Raw genomic sequence first — 15,411 nt, 5'->3', positions numbered from 1 at the left:
TGGTGAAGCGCTACCCTCCCAGACAGCTCTCAGCATCCAACAGCAAGGCCATTCCTGTCTGGACCCATTTCCTCATTTTTATCTGGTATTTTCTGGAAGCCTCTGTTTCTCCTCACATTTCATCCCAACTGAGGACAACCCATCAAGACTCATTTTTCACCAGCCAATACGGTGGCTGCAAACCAGGCTGACACCATCCAGAACTTCTGTCCCCATAAACGCTGTTTTCACCCTTTAAAAGTTATCTTGATAGAACCAAGCGCGAAACTCGCACATTTGGAGGCATTGCAGGGTAATTTATTTCTAGTTTTCTTGACTTTTCTCAAAGTAATTTTATATCCCTTAGGAACCAAGAGGTATTTCCCATAATTAGAGTTTGCTTCTGTCCCTCACTCCTGGAAACAGTCATTTGTCCAGTGTTGAGCCATGGGTTTTGGAACAGGGTGGTCATGGTCTTCATCCTGGAGTTCTGGGTAGACAGGCCTCTGTAAGGCTCTCATTGCATTTGGTCCTCTATGAGGCCCTTGCACATTAGTAGAAATGAGTTGGAATGGGAAAGAAGCCCCTTGGTGACTATTACCGAGCTGTAACTTATTTCCTCTGGGTCTCTGTTGCTTTAACCAAGAAAGACGTTGAAAGCAAGGGACACCCAAGGTGTCACTGAGGCAGATGGGACAGACACCTGTGCACCTCGCCATTTCACTGCCTTGAATTTAGAGTGATCCTATTAGTGGTCAGTGGAGTGTGCACGAGTGCATTTTATTCCACTTCCCAGCTGCTTCCTTACATGTCCCACGCTTTTACCACTCCATTTGCACTGTTAACAGCACAAAAAGAATCCTGAGATGTGGGAGCCTCATGAGTGAAGAATTCTAAATCCTCAAGGATAATGACAGTGGCCCAGGGGAATCGCTGACTGCCCCACATGGGAGAGCTCACCTCTGCACACTGGGAGCTGCTGCTGTGACCATGAGGCTCGCTTGTTACTGCAACTCACTGCAGTGCTATCCTGACTAATGTTCCTTCCAGCTCTGAAATGCTGGGTATCCAGCAAAGGCACAGCATGGGGCAGAGCTCTACAGAGATTAAAACACTAGAATAGAAGAAGCCCTGGCTATGAGTAAACTAGCTTCTTAAAGACGCTTTTCTAAGCAAGCCAACACAAACCTGAGAGGGCTCTGGATACACCTTCAAGGATAGGAGATGTGTGTTTCTTTTTAATGTAAAGGTAACTTCTGTGTGTGTCAGTCACATCTGAAGAAGTAGCTTAAAAGAGATGGAAGGCAAACTGTCCAGAAATGAAAATGGGAGCCATAGCCAGAGTAGATCGTGTGATTGACAACACAAATCCAAGGAAAAAGGCCACCCCAGCCCTGCCCTGATATTAATTGTGTAGAGAGGTCAGCTTAGCCCTGTCAGTGATTGGAAAGATCTGTGTCGTGCTAATTCTAGAACTCTTCCTTATATGGGACGTGAGTAAATCTGAGTGGCTACTGGAATGGTGGGGAAAGTAGACCATTCCATTGTGTTCTTTACTCTTTGGCAGCATGGATTCCCACAGATAGAATTTTCACCTCTGCTTGGTTTTACTGAGGAGAGTACTCTTTTCAGGGAACCGCAAAGCTTTATAGTTTAGAATAAATGGGCGCTGTCTGTAGCGGAAAGGTAGCAACAGAGGACAGTAAGACCCCACATGCCCTGGCGTTAAGCTGGGGAAAGGGTCTGATAGGGAGGGGAAGCTTGTTTGAACTCTGGGGTCACTTTCTGTATCTTACAGCCTGCTTACCTTGGGGACATTGGTCAGCATCTTATTGACAGTGTAATTTCTGCAGTACAGCTGGATGCTGCTACCCATGATCAAACACAAAAACCCTCCAGCCACCCATCTGGGTGAGCTACATGTACTTGATTTAAAGGAGAAAGTTGTGTGTTCGTCGAGATGAGTTTTGTGTGGGCCCAGCGACTCTTACACCTGCAGGGCATTTTATCTTTAAATATGCTTCTTATTTTCCAGATGAGCCCAGGGGATCATATTCTCCAATAAAATTCCTGTCTGTGCTAAATTGCCTCTTAGTGTTGATTTATGCCTCAATAAAACTACATGGAAAAAGAGAATGGGTTTGATTTTATAACTAACATGATTTATGCATGTTTTAGTTTTGGAGTACATCGTATTTGTTCAGTATGATGTGATGTATATGTCCACATCCAGAGAACTCATGACAGAAGCAGCAAAAACATCCATGGGCATCTTCTAAATATGGGACTGAATTTTGATATAAAGAACTCTCTAAAATGATACATTCCTGGCCTATCTTGGAGTGTCTTGTTTAGAGTCCCATGGGGTGAGGTTTGGGGATATGCATTTAAACCATCTTTACAGGTGACTCTGAGCACATAGGATGTGTGAAACACTCTCCTTTATACGTAGGGATGAAACTTCCATTTCTCTTTGGTTACCACCAGTAAATTACTTGCGGGAGCAGGGAAGGGAACTAATGCTTTTTAGATGGCTGTTTTTGTGTGTCAGGCATTGTGCAAGACACTCAAAATATATTGTGTCTGTATAAGTCTCTTGTAAGAATCCAACAGAGTTGGAATTATCTTCATTTTTACTGGAGAAATCAAAAGTAAGAGTAAGTAGTATTGACTGGTAAAAAGCAGGCTAGAGATTTGAACCCTGATCTCTTTGTAGCCACAGCATGTACTTTTTTCACTAAGCTGTTGGCTGACCTGCTGCCTGGCCATGTGCTAGCTGTTCAGTGTTGGGCCGTGTATTTTAGGGGTAGTAGATTACCTTGGCCTCTACTAAGAGACTTGATAGGCAGCTCCTTTTTTTCCCCCTAGATCTTTAATAAAGTATAATTGGCAAATAAAAAAATCATAAAAATTTAAGTTGTAAAACATAACGTTTTCATATATGTGTACCCTAAGAAGCAATTATCATAGGCAAGCTAATATATATATATATATATATATATATATATATATATCACCTTACATAATGATGTGTGTGTATGTATATGTGTGTGTTAATAATACTTAAGATCTTAAGTGTTAACAAATTTTGGGGTCCACAGTACAGTATTAATAACTAGGATATCATGCTGGATATTAGAGTTCTAGTATTTGCTCATTTTGTACTGAAGGGACACACCCTTTGACCAGTTTCTCCCTATTTTTCCCAGACCTCAGTCCCTATAAGGACTGCTTTACTCCTTGCTTCCACTTACAGGCTCTACATGCCATTTGTCTTCCTGTGACTGACTTATGTCACTTAGCATAATGTCCCCTAGCTCCACCCATGTTCTTACAAATGCCAGAGTTTCCTTCCTTTTAAGGGTGAGGAGTAGCGCATTATCTACAGATGCCACAACGGCATCATCTGTCCATGTGCAGGTGGTCACATAGGGAATTCCCTTATCTTGGCTGTCGTGAACAGTGCTGTAATGAACATGGTATGCAGATAGCTCTTCAACACACCAATTTCCAGTTCTTTGGACATACATCCTCGGAAGAGAGTGGCTGGTAGCTTCACCTTTAATTCTTTGAAGAACCCCATATTGTTTTCTGTTGTGGTCAGAGGTATTTACATTCCTACCAATGGAGTGCAAAGATTCTCTCTTCTCCATATCCTTGTCCACTCATCTTATTTTTTTTCCACAAAAACATCCTAATAGGTAGGAAGTGATATCCCATTGTGGCTTTGCTTTACATTTTTCTGGTGATTAGTGATGTTGCACATATACCTGCTGGCCATTTGTAGTTCTCCTTTTAAGAAATATCTATTTAGATCTTTTGCTCATTAAAAAAAACAAAACAAAACAAAACTAGGTTGCAATTCAGTTGCACAAATAGTAATCACAGATATGCAGTTTGCAAATATTCTCATCCATTCTGTAGGTTATTAAAAACTTTCTTAAGCAGATAACAACTCACTTGGAGAAACTTCTTTGGGGAAAGTGATCGTCATATTGTTAGGACACAGAAGTGCCCCAACCAGAGACCATGCTTCAACCTGAGCAGGTGTCCACTGAGTCAGCTCCTGAAGAGCTGGAAACCAGAAACTCTCATTTAGCTTTCCTTCTGAGATTATCCCTGCCCCAAAAGAGCTTCCTCCTGCATATCCGGCCTCCTCCCTGGGGCAGCCCACATTCAGCATCTGCTGCAGGCAAGGGTGTGACGTCCCAAACTCTTGTGTCACTTCCACACAACTGAGAAGAGCATCCCCTGCCCCCAGCTCCAGACACCCAAGGGACGAGCTATGGCCTTTATTTTAACCTTGACTTCTCCTTCTGCCTAATTCTGCTTCCCCTTTTGCCTTGGAGGGTTCCTAAGAGCATTCCTCATAAGCCTCTTGCAGCCAATCTCAGAATTCATTTTTTTCTGGGAACTTGACTATAATGCTAAACCAAACTGTCCAAGGCCAGCCATGGTGGCATGCGCCAGTGATCCCAGTACTCTAGAGGAACTGCCTGAGCTACATAGTGAGTTTGAGGCCAGCCTAGGCTACATAGTGAGTTCATAGATAGCCTGAATTACAGAAGGAGACCCTATCTCAACACAAACAACAACAACAAAACCAAAAGAACCCCAAATTCCAAATTGCCCTTGTGGATACACATGCTCACATTTAGGTGACATAAAGGCCAAATGGTGTCCGTCCCTCCAGTTCATAAATTCAAGTCCAAGCCTGAACTACCTCAGAATGTGACTGAATTTGCAGTCTTTATAGAAGTGGCTAGGCTAAAGTGAGGTTGTAAGGCTGGGCTAACCCAATAGGGTAGAGCCCTACAAAAACAGGGGGAAAGCTATATGAAGACACAGGGAGAAGACAACACCTACGAGCCAAGAACAGAGACCTTTCAGGAAAATCCATCCCTTCCCACACCTTGACCTCCATTACTGTAAGGAAGTGGCTTTCTGTTGTTGGAGCCCCTGCCCCATCTATGGTATTTTGTTACAGCAACACTCACATGGCAGGGCTAGAGCTCTTGCTGTGCTTAGCTCCCTACTCTTTCATCTTCACGCCTAAGGAACCACCTGGAACTCTGAACAGGTTAAATCATCTCTTAACGATAGTGATGCTGAGTGATAATTTTCACTAGAGTTTTCATGTTCCTTAAAAGCTGTCAGAAGCATCATATCTTTAGAAAAGTGATTAAAGAGAATGTGAATTACCCCCTCTTGATCTCATTTCCCCTTTTAGGACACTTAGATGTAAGTACATGGTGTAGATGACTACTTTGGACCTGCCTTGAACTTGTATTTAGTTGGGGAGGGAAGGGCAACATTTTCAAATTCCATCAGTTAACATTTTCTAGTCTTCTGTGACGCAAGTGTGGGGTTTGGCGTTTTGTTTTTAGCTACACCACAGCTCTCCATGCCAGCTGCTAGCCTCTCGCGCTCTTTGGGGGAGGAAGGGTAAAAACAACAAAGGAAAGAATTTCCTTTGCAGTCTTCCAGGTTTTCCACACTAGCCTGTTGATGCTTGCTACTGGGGCCTCAGTTAATGGTAACTAGCAGCTCTGAAAAAGGAACAAAACCAAACAACTCCAGCAGAAAGTGCCCCTGTGCCAGGCCCTCCTGCAATGATAGGTGAAAGGTGACCTTGTTACCTTGTGCTCACTTGCCTGTTGTATAGGGCACTGGGGCTGGCTTTTATCTGCTGGGCTTCTTGTGAGGGGCTTGCTTTTGAGAATATTTATGACTGTAGCACAGGTTTCTCCAAAGGGTTGTGCTAACTGTGGTGTCTTTATTGTTGCTGCTGGAACCAGAACCCCAAAGCCTAAGGAAGCTCAGCAGAGCCACCAAGCATAGCCTGCATCGGTGTCACAAGGTCCATCTGCCACCAGGCCTTTGCTCACTTCTGGTGCCCCCCCCTCCCTTGCAAGATTACTTGGAGCTGCGCGGAGTGGCCCTCCATGTAGCTCAGGTGTTACCAGAAACACCTGTTGAGGCCTTATGTGCTGGTTGCAATTCTAAGCAATTTACACTTTTAATCATCACAACAATCCCTCAGAGTGGGAGTTCTCATTCTCACTTTATGCTTAAAGAAAATGAGACACAAAGAGGCGAATTAACTTGTTCGAAGTCCTACTACTTGTTCGTGGCAGGGCTGCAGCTCAGCGATGGCTCCTGGTCCACATTTTAAAGCAACTGACTACTCCCTCAAAAGCACTGAAAACCTATCCTTGGGAATCACTTTAACATGAAATAAATGTTCTTGTTCACTAGGTGATAATGATCATTTAAAAATATTTACGTTCTACTTATGCTGGTATGAAGCGGTATGTGAGCACGTGAGCGTGTGCATGTGTGTATGGGACATAAAACTGAATGATAAGAGGAAAAAAAATCACAGATGCCTTGAATTACCCCACTCTTCATGTAGATAATTTTAAAGCAAATCAAAGATTTAAGGAGGTAGAATGTCTAGTTCTACCTCAAAAACCAAAGTCAAGAACCAGTATGTGCCAGAAGGAACACAAGGCAGTTGTTACAAGGACTCAAATGGAATGAAACGTTGGTTTGCTTAAGGACTTTTTTTTTAATTAAAAAGATTTTTAAAATGTATTTAGTACAGGGTCTACAGGGTCTCACTGTACAGATCAGACTCGTAGCGATCTTCCTTTTTTCAGCCTACCAAGCACTGGGATTACAAGCACGCCCCCACGCCCCGTCTCAGTCACTGTCTCAGCACGCCCTGGGGGCAGGGTCAGCACAGCACCCCAAGGATCCATCCCAGGTCCCTGTGTCTACCTAAGCAGGCGCTTTAATCCACTGACTGGCTGGCTGGCCCAGGACTTCTTTTCTTTCTCTGTTTTTGTATTAGTAAATCTGGCTGAGTAGGTATAAACAAATAGAAGATTAATTGTTTCACTATGCATATTCATGGTGAGTGGCTTGGGAAGCCACAAGTAAATGTAATTCATTCCAAGTTGGATTCATAATTTTCTTTGATTGAAGGTTCTGAAGGTACCTATTATGTGACAGATTTATGTTGTAGAATCCAAGAACTAAGAGAGATTTTTAAGAGGTAATAATTTACCTTAAACATCACAGTGATGTGAAAATCAAACTTGCTTCTAACAACTTCCAGGGAAACCCTTCTATGGTTTAGTAACATGCTTAGAGCAAATATTTGTCATTACATTTAGCTTATATCCTTTTCCTGCAAACAAAATATTGCCTCCCTTGGACTAACATGACTGCTCAGTGCTTTGTATTTGTTGATTTTGTGTACATACACACACACACACACACACACACACACTGCTTCATACTAGCAAATGTAGAACCTAAGTATTTTAAAATTGGCTGCTTCTCCATGTAATACAAACAACAGATGATTAAACTGAACAATAAGAAAATTAACCACTTTTGAGCACATTATTTTAAGTGCATCTTTCATTTTATCCTGTAAGCAATTGTCCTATTACCATTTAATGAATGTGGAAACAAATATCCCCAAAACCTCAATTAACTCAACCTCAGCCCAACTCTACCACCAAGACACATAGCCATGAATGCAATGCACCTTCCCATGCCATGATGCCTGGCTCCCTTGGAAGCCAAGTAATAGATGCAATTATATGTAACTTCTTCTATTTAATTTTCGTAAAGCTTTAGGAAACCTTGCTTGACCATTTAACCTTAATCCCACCACAGGCTAGGCTGATTTTCTTGTGCAGTTGTTAAATGGAAGTCAAGTAGTTCAAGGTGACTGGCAAAAAAAAAAAAAAAAAGTATTACCAGAAAATAGGTTAATCCCTTCCTCAGCCATCAGCTTCTGAACAGTTCATGACTAAACCTTCCAGGCCTGCTCACACAGTGAGTGATCCTGAGAGTAATCTTGTGCCCTACTTCGCTAGAAATTTCTCAGTGGAAAAGGATTTCCTATAAGCCTCAGGCTATTCCTGTAAAAAATTCACCTAGCAGCAACATCTGGCTATTCAAAGTTCATATATATATATAGATATATATATGCACAAACATATTCATATATGTATTCATATATATCATATACATTCATATATATTCACATATATTCATTTGTGTATTCCTGTATAAATATATTCATATATACGTATAATACAGTTGCAGACCTGTATAAGCATGGAACAGCATTCATATTGTTTGAAAGAAATTAATCTGCGTTCTACTGCAGAAGAGGAAATCACAAGATGTACGCTAGTTTTCGCACTACTCACCCTTGTCCACATCTTCCCCTGTAGAATGCTGGCGCTCCGGCGCTCCAGGAGGATAATTCCAGTGTTCTGGTATCCTGGCCGGCTTCCTCCTTTTCATAACTCCTCGCGAAGAATGTGCAACCTGCTCCTGCTGGCTTCTGGCATCATGGACTCACGCTCACGCAGCTGGAGACAAAAGTTAGAAACAAGAAGGTGGGTAAACTCCGGAAAAGGTGGGATGCTTTTGTCATTCAAGGATTGTATTGTGATTGTTGGAATATGCAAATCCATTGCCCCAGAATTCATCCATCCATCCATCCATCCATCCATCCATCCATCCATCCATCCATGCACTCATTCACTTATTCATGCATGCAATCATGGGGAGTATTCATGTCATTCCTGTTAAACTAACTTGAATTGATGCATAAAATATGGTCCTGCCCCCAAGGAGTCCACAGTCTAGTTGTGCAAATCGGAAATTGCGATGCTGTGAAGCTTGGCAGGCTTTCTGGTCAGCTACACCCAGGTCAGGAGAAAGCACAGAGGAAGGAGCCTTCTGTGGTGGCAGCTGCATGGTGCCAGGTAGACATGAGAGGATCCTTCCACAATCTGTCACGTCAGTCACTGATTTAGCTTCTTTTTTCTGTCCTCTCATCCCTATGCCCTTGTTATTCCCCTTTAAAACAATTTAATATATTGCTTTCTTTCCCTTTAGAGCCACCAAATATGCCTGACTCTACCCCTGGCCAGCAGCTTCTGAAGGTCACTTGAGCCATATGCTTTTTTAGTTTCCCAAAAAGGAGGAAAATTGATGTTTTGGAAATGTGGCTTTTAAATAGCTTAGATGCAAAGCCCAGAATTGGATTTTGTTTTTTGGAAGAATAATCAACTGGGCTTTTGGTAGGCTAGTTCTGGCCAATTTTTTTTTTCTTTTCATCTTCTCACAGCTGTAAGATTTTGCTTTGAAGTTGTGTGTGTGTGTGTGTGTGTGTGTGTGTGTGTGTGTTTATAAACTATCATTGAAATGTATAGTCTTAGAAAAACCTGATATTTAAACCCCATGGAATACACAGAACACTTTTTGAAAAGTAGCTATCTGAATCTCTGTAAAGTGAAGTGTTTCTCCTATCTAGAATAAAAATTCAAAATGAAGTGGAAGGGAAAACTGAAGTAAGGGTTGTGTCTGGCACAGAGTAGATGCTCAGCAAACTATATCCTGAAGCATCCAGCGGCCCTTATGAGGAAGAAAAGCCCTCCCAGGGCTGTGTTCCTTGGGCTAGGGAGTTAGTTTCCTTGGGCATCTCCCTGGGAAGGAAAGGCCTCCTGTAATTTTGGTTTGATAAACACAGTATTTATGATCATGGCGGCCAGCAGGGAAAGGAATTCTCCTCTGAGGCCCTTGCAGGAGCATAGTGATAGGACATGGGCCGGGACTCATTTGCTCGGCCTGACCCCAGGCACAGTCACCCAAGTATTCAGCCCAGACTGGGCAGAGAACCAGCAGGAGAGTGAATGCTGCAAGCAAGCTGCTCGTTTAACCTTGAGGACACATTTTAGCTGTCCGTGGTGTCTGCACTCGTAACAACTACCTGGAGCTGATTTAGTTTTGGGGATCCCATAAGCTATAGCACCAGAAATATATGGGGTGTGTGTGTGTGTGTGTGTGTGTGTGTGTGTGTGTTGTATTTCCCAGTGAAGGATTAATGAAATGTGTCGAACACACACACACACACACACACACACACACACACACTCCATATAAAACAAATGTTTAGTTTAACACACTATTATAAATGCCACCGCCACCCAGGATTACCACTGTGGATGACTGCCAGGATCCCCGCGGCTTTCTGAGTGTTCTTCCTAATGTCATCTCTTGCTTCCCCTTCAAGGCAGTACTAGCTCCAGCAGGGGACCCTGTGTGAGTCTCGGGGTTTGGAGCTCCGGCTTCATTCCTGATGTGCATCTCCCAAGTGGAGAGGACGCTAGAGGGGCAGAGAGACCTTGTGCACCTGGAAACCATTTTCCCCGTTCTAGACCAAGTGCCAAGTACTGGGATATTGGGAGTCCCTGCCAAGAATTCCAGGCCCACCAGTCTTCACAGGCCTTTCCTCAGGTCTGCCTTCAGGAGGGGTGGCCTAGGAGCGATGCCGGAATGCTGGAGTTATGTCCCACGGGGACAAAGAATCAAGCGGGGGCCACAGGAGGTAGGGTGTAAGCAAATTGAAGTAAGAGATATAAAGGCAAGGACTGAAAGTGATAAACGCGAGGAAGTAGAGCTCTGACTAGTGGGGAAAGGTCTTGAGGAGGATACCCACGAGACCGTCTGTTTAGGCGTTTTCAAAATAATATTTAGAAAGGAGTTCAGGCAGTTATAAAAGTGATATAGTCTGTAATCTACAGGAGACTACACACTTTTTAAGATCCAATCTATGCAGTGTTCACGCGGGGCCTGTGCAGGGCCCACGCACCCTTGAGCCGATGGCCTGCCTGATCATGCTCCAGCGAGGACTCTGACAGCCAGACACCTGGTGGATAGTTTTGTAAGCTCCCTGGCAGGTGGTGACTCAGCAGACTCCATTCTAGGGCCACTGTCCTTCCTGCCTCATAAAATCCAAATTCCTGCTTTGCTAATTCCTGTTATGGATGCAGATGCCTGCCAGAGGCCTTGGTGAAGGTCGGCCTTGAGGCTCCAGGCGTAGGCACAGATGGATGGGTGGGAGAGGAAGGCGGTGGCTGGGCCTGGCAGCCAATTCTACTTGCCTCCAATGTTCTCATGAGAAGACTTAAGTGATCTAAGGCACAGCATGGTCTTCCAAGTCCCCATGAAGAGATGTTTATCCAGGCAGCAGGACAGAATAACTTGTGTTCATCAGCTTCTTAGGACTAGTTATAATTCTGAAATATTTAGGCCCCTATAGTTCTTCACTGATTCACCCCACCCCACCATGCTAGGAATTAAACTCAGGGGCGCTCTACTGCTGAGCTATATCCTTGAACAGTTTTAATTTTTATTTTGAGACAAAATTTCTCTTAGTGACCCAGGTGAAACTTGAACTCATGATCTCCCTGCTTCAGACCCCCCAGAGCGCTGGGATTATAATGTGTGACATCCCTCATGCCTGGCTTCTGTTTGCACTTCTACTTTCTTTTCTTTTTTTTGGGGGGGGGGCTTGCTGGCTCAGCCCCACTTCAGGGCAGGGTTGGTGTGGCACGTGGTGCCGTGTATCGAACCGCTTAAGTTTGCCTAAGCAGGCGCATTAGACCGCTGAACTATCTCGCCCGCCTGTGTACTTGTACTTTAAAGCTCACAGTTTTTGTAGTTCTCCAAAGAAGCTTGAACATTTATTATTTGGAAGAATATTGATTCTTAGTTTTACAGAAATAATATCAAGAAAATTACATATATATACATATAGTATATATAGTTCAAATGAAAATGAAAACAATATATAGTACATACTACAGAGTTTTACTTATGCACAGGCAAAACAGTGCTGAAATATATTTACAGGTCCATAATTAGGAAATGTGGCAATTTTCTGTTCGAATCTTTCATTGGGGTGGACCTGCTCAAAGGTAACTGTGCTGATTTATAATCTTCTTGCTGTTTATGTTTCAGCCACTGATGTTTCTATTCCTGCATGGTCACTTTCCTTGTTTTGAATTTCATATAAACAGATTAGCGAGTTTGTGTTTTTTTTCCTGTGTTCTTTTCCATTCAGCATTATGTTTGCAAAATTCATTTATATTGTTGTCCTACTGGGGACCTGGCTAGGGTTTCCAACTGCCTGTATGAGGGGTAGGGCAAAAGGATGGAATAAGAAACAGGGACATGTTTAGTAATGCACAAAGGGTTTGGGCCATCAGGCCTCAGGATGGGCAGAGTCAAAGCCACTCAAAGCCAGCCACTATTCAGTGGGTGCACACAACGATAGGAGGGGCTAGTGGGAGATTCAGGGTCAGGGAAGACAGTGATCAGTGACTCGGGATTTATAATCCTGAGATGACTCAAGAGGGTGGAGAGGGGCTGGGGAGATAGTTCAGTAGAATAAGTGCTTGCCTGGCAAGCATAAGGTCCTGAGTTCAATCCCCAGTTCCACCAAAAGAGAGAGAGAGAGAGAGAGAGAGAGAGAGAGAGAGAGAGAGAGAGAGAGAGAGAGAGAGAGAGGAGATGACCCCAAGCCAGAAAGGATCTTGCCCCAGAGTGTTTTTTAATTTTACTGGTCTTGGTGGGAGAGCATGGCTCATCCCTAAAAGGTTAACGGGAAATCTCAGATGGATGGTACACCCCAAGCCCATTTATCCCTTAGGGAAGAATGCAAAATTAGCCCTTGTGAATTTGTGGTCCCCAACCTTGCCTTTCACTGCAGCTGGGTTTTCATTGCAATGTGATATGCTATGGGCAGATCAGCGTTCGTCATCACCACAGTAATGCTGATGGGCACTGGAGTGGTTTTCAGTACTGAGTTACCGTGAGCAGCACTGCTCTGGACGCGCTTATTTCCATTCGCTTGTACTTGGCTGGGGCATTGCTGGATGATAGACGTGCACATTTCCCCTTCAGTGGATAACACCAGACGTTTTCCGAATTTGTTTCATACCAAGGGACATGTCCCTCAGCGTGGTCTGACTGTCCTCATTGCTTCTCATCATATTTCTTTTTAGTTTCAACTATCTTATACTGGAAATAATTTGAATATGGCATCTTTTCTCTAAACCCTTTCTGGCTTCTCCTCCCTTTCTCTATATGAAGACACTGAAGTATGTGCAGTAACTTAGAGTTCCAAATTTACTACTTATAAGGTCAGTATGAAATATAAGAATAATATTTGTGTTAATACCCACAGTTTTTATTTAATATATGGCAGCTAAGAGAGGATTTGTAGCTTTGCTATAATAAAATTCAAGATCTAAAGAGAGTATAGTATTATAGTATTTATTTATGTGTGTGTGTGTGTGTGTGTGTGTGTGTGGCCAGCTCAGCCCACCAGGGGGCGGGGCTGGCTGGCATGTGGTGCTGGGGGATTGAACCACGGTCCCTGTGCTTTGCTAAGCTTGTTCTAAGTAGGTGCTTTAGACCACTGAGCCATCTCACCAGCCCAGTATTATAGTATTTTAAAATACCATAGAGATTAGCAGATGGGTGTAGGGGATGAGCCCCATGCCAGCTCTATGCAAAACTGGTATGAACCTCACCGTCTGTGCTATAATTTGGAGGTCCAGTGCCCCTAAGTGTCCATATATAATGACCACCAGAGAAGTGCTCCAGGCCTGTGGTGGAGACTTCGGGTGGCACAGACTTGTGGAAAGTCCTTAGATTGGTGAGTGTGCTCCCAACAGGGGTTGGGTGACCCTGCTGCCTTCCCCTCACCGTCTGCTTCCTGTCTTCCTGAGTGCTTACTCTGGAATTCTCCCACCTATTCTTTGGTGCTGTTTCACCAGATTCCAAAATCAGTGGGTTCGCTTGGCCCTGAACTCAAGTCTCCTAGAACTGCCAACTGAAAAACCTTTTAATAGCCTGTCTCTGGTATTTCAGTGCAGCAATGCGAAGCTGACTGACATGCTCTTGCAGGATGTGTATGTCCCCTAGCATGCTCTGGTGGTTGTGGCAACACTGGACACTAGTTGCTGCTACCCTGTGGGGCCAATCGGGCCAGTGCCGAATAGGAAGTCCAGCTGGGAAGCCTGTCAGCTTGCAGCTCATTAGCATGCCACATCTGGCAACATCTGTTCCTCCAGGAGGCACAGGCACCATGCACTCTGGTCATTATGGGCTGAGGATGTGAGCAAACCTTCCCTGATACAAGCAGGCCCAGGCTCCTCACATGCCACTTCCTGCTCCACATACTTACGCCCCTCAGCTTCCTCACTTTGCTTCCTCCTGCCAAATGTGTCACCTCCTTGCCTCTTTTTCCTTTTGATGCATTTGTCTGGCTACAGCCCAGCCTTGGATAAACTCAGCTGTTGACTGCATCAATTGCCCAGCTGCCGCCCAGTGCTGGAGACTTATGCAGCCTGCAATCGGTGCTACTTTAAATCCGTGGTCACCAACAACAGCTGGGCCCTCATTGGTGTCAGGCCATGCTCTGTCTCACTGGCCAATGCACTGGCACCCTCCCATCCGTTTTTCTCCTCTAGGCACAGCAGGCTGTTGTAATTTGTACACGGCAGTGGCTATTGCAAACCCTCCCACTCTCCTCAGAATCTCTGGTTATTGCTTATTTCTGTCTGATCCCTGGTCACAAACCTCAGTCAGCCTTGGTGGGCTGAGGAAAACAGCAGGAGCCACCTGCTGCTCTGTGGCCCCCACGTTCCCCACAGGGCCTGTAAATTCCTTGTGCATCCACGCTCATTCCTGTCCCCCTTGTCCTATGACAAAAAGGGACTATCTGCCCCTTGTCCAAGCCATGTCCTCCTCTTGTCACTCACTGCTCTCTCTCTCTCTCTCTCTCTCTCTCTCTCTCTCTCTCTCTCTCTCTCCTGGTTGGCCCCATCTGTGGTCACCATGGCCCGTAGCTTTGCCTAAGAACATGAGGTGGGCTAAAGTCCACCTGCTCCGTGACCTTCATCCAAGCAGGGCTCAAGGCCGTGCCCTGGGTGCATTGTGTTCCCCCTGCCTTCATATGTAGACATTCTAATGTCCAGTGCCCAAAAGAGAATAAAACCTTACTTCAAAATTTTATTTTACTCTTATTTTCGATACTAGGGATCAAACCCAAGACTTTTGTATTGAGCTGCATGACCAGAATCTGTTTATTTTTTGAGTCGCTAGGTTGCCCAGCTGAGCTCAAACCTGTGATCCTCTTGCCTCAGTCTCCCAGAGGGCTGGGATTCCAGCCACGTAGCACAATACACACCAGCAGGGCGTCATTTGGAAATAGGAACATTGCAGGTACAATTAGAAGCCTGGAGCAGTCTTCCCTCACAGCTTGCAACAGTGGCCAAACCCGCTGACACCTTGATGACAGATTTCCAGCCTCCATCAAAGTGAGGTGGCAAATCTGTGGTTTAGGGCACCCAGTCCACGACACCTGTTACTGCATTCCCACAAAATAGTGCTATGTCCTGCTTGCTGATTTCTGCCTTGTTGGGTGCCACTTCAGATAAGTGTTTCTCTCTCTCTCTCTCTCTCTCTCTCTCTCTCTCTCTCTCTCTCTCTCTCTCTCTCTTTACTGCTTTTCAGATATTCAATGACTTCAGTTGACTTCTTTCC

The 15,411-nt window shown here is 44.4% G+C and overlaps 1 protein-coding gene across 1 annotated transcript in view; it reads right to left on the bottom strand.

The window, feature by feature from the left end:
- The window catches only part of Nedd9 (neural precursor cell expressed, developmentally down-regulated 9), a 190,314-nt gene that overhangs the window by 100,181 nt on the left and 74,722 nt on the right, over window positions 1–15,411 (bottom strand). The window contains exon 2 of the mRNA XM_023712077.1: window positions 8,214–8,378. Coding sequence (XP_023567845.1) covers window positions 8,214–8,225 — 12 coding nt within the window. The 5' untranslated portion in view covers window positions 8,226–8,378. The remainder of the gene's footprint in view (window positions 1–8,213; window positions 8,379–15,411) is intronic.

This window comes from Octodon degus, unplaced genomic scaffold (genome assembly GCF_000260255.1).
Source record: "Octodon degus isolate 3935 unplaced genomic scaffold, OctDeg1.0 scaffold00023, whole genome shotgun sequence".
In the NCBI taxonomy this organism is placed as follows: domain Eukaryota; kingdom Metazoa; phylum Chordata; class Mammalia; order Rodentia; family Octodontidae; genus Octodon; species Octodon degus.
The sequence above is the reverse complement of the archived record's forward strand: the minus strand, read 5'-3'. Positions and strand labels throughout refer to the sequence as shown.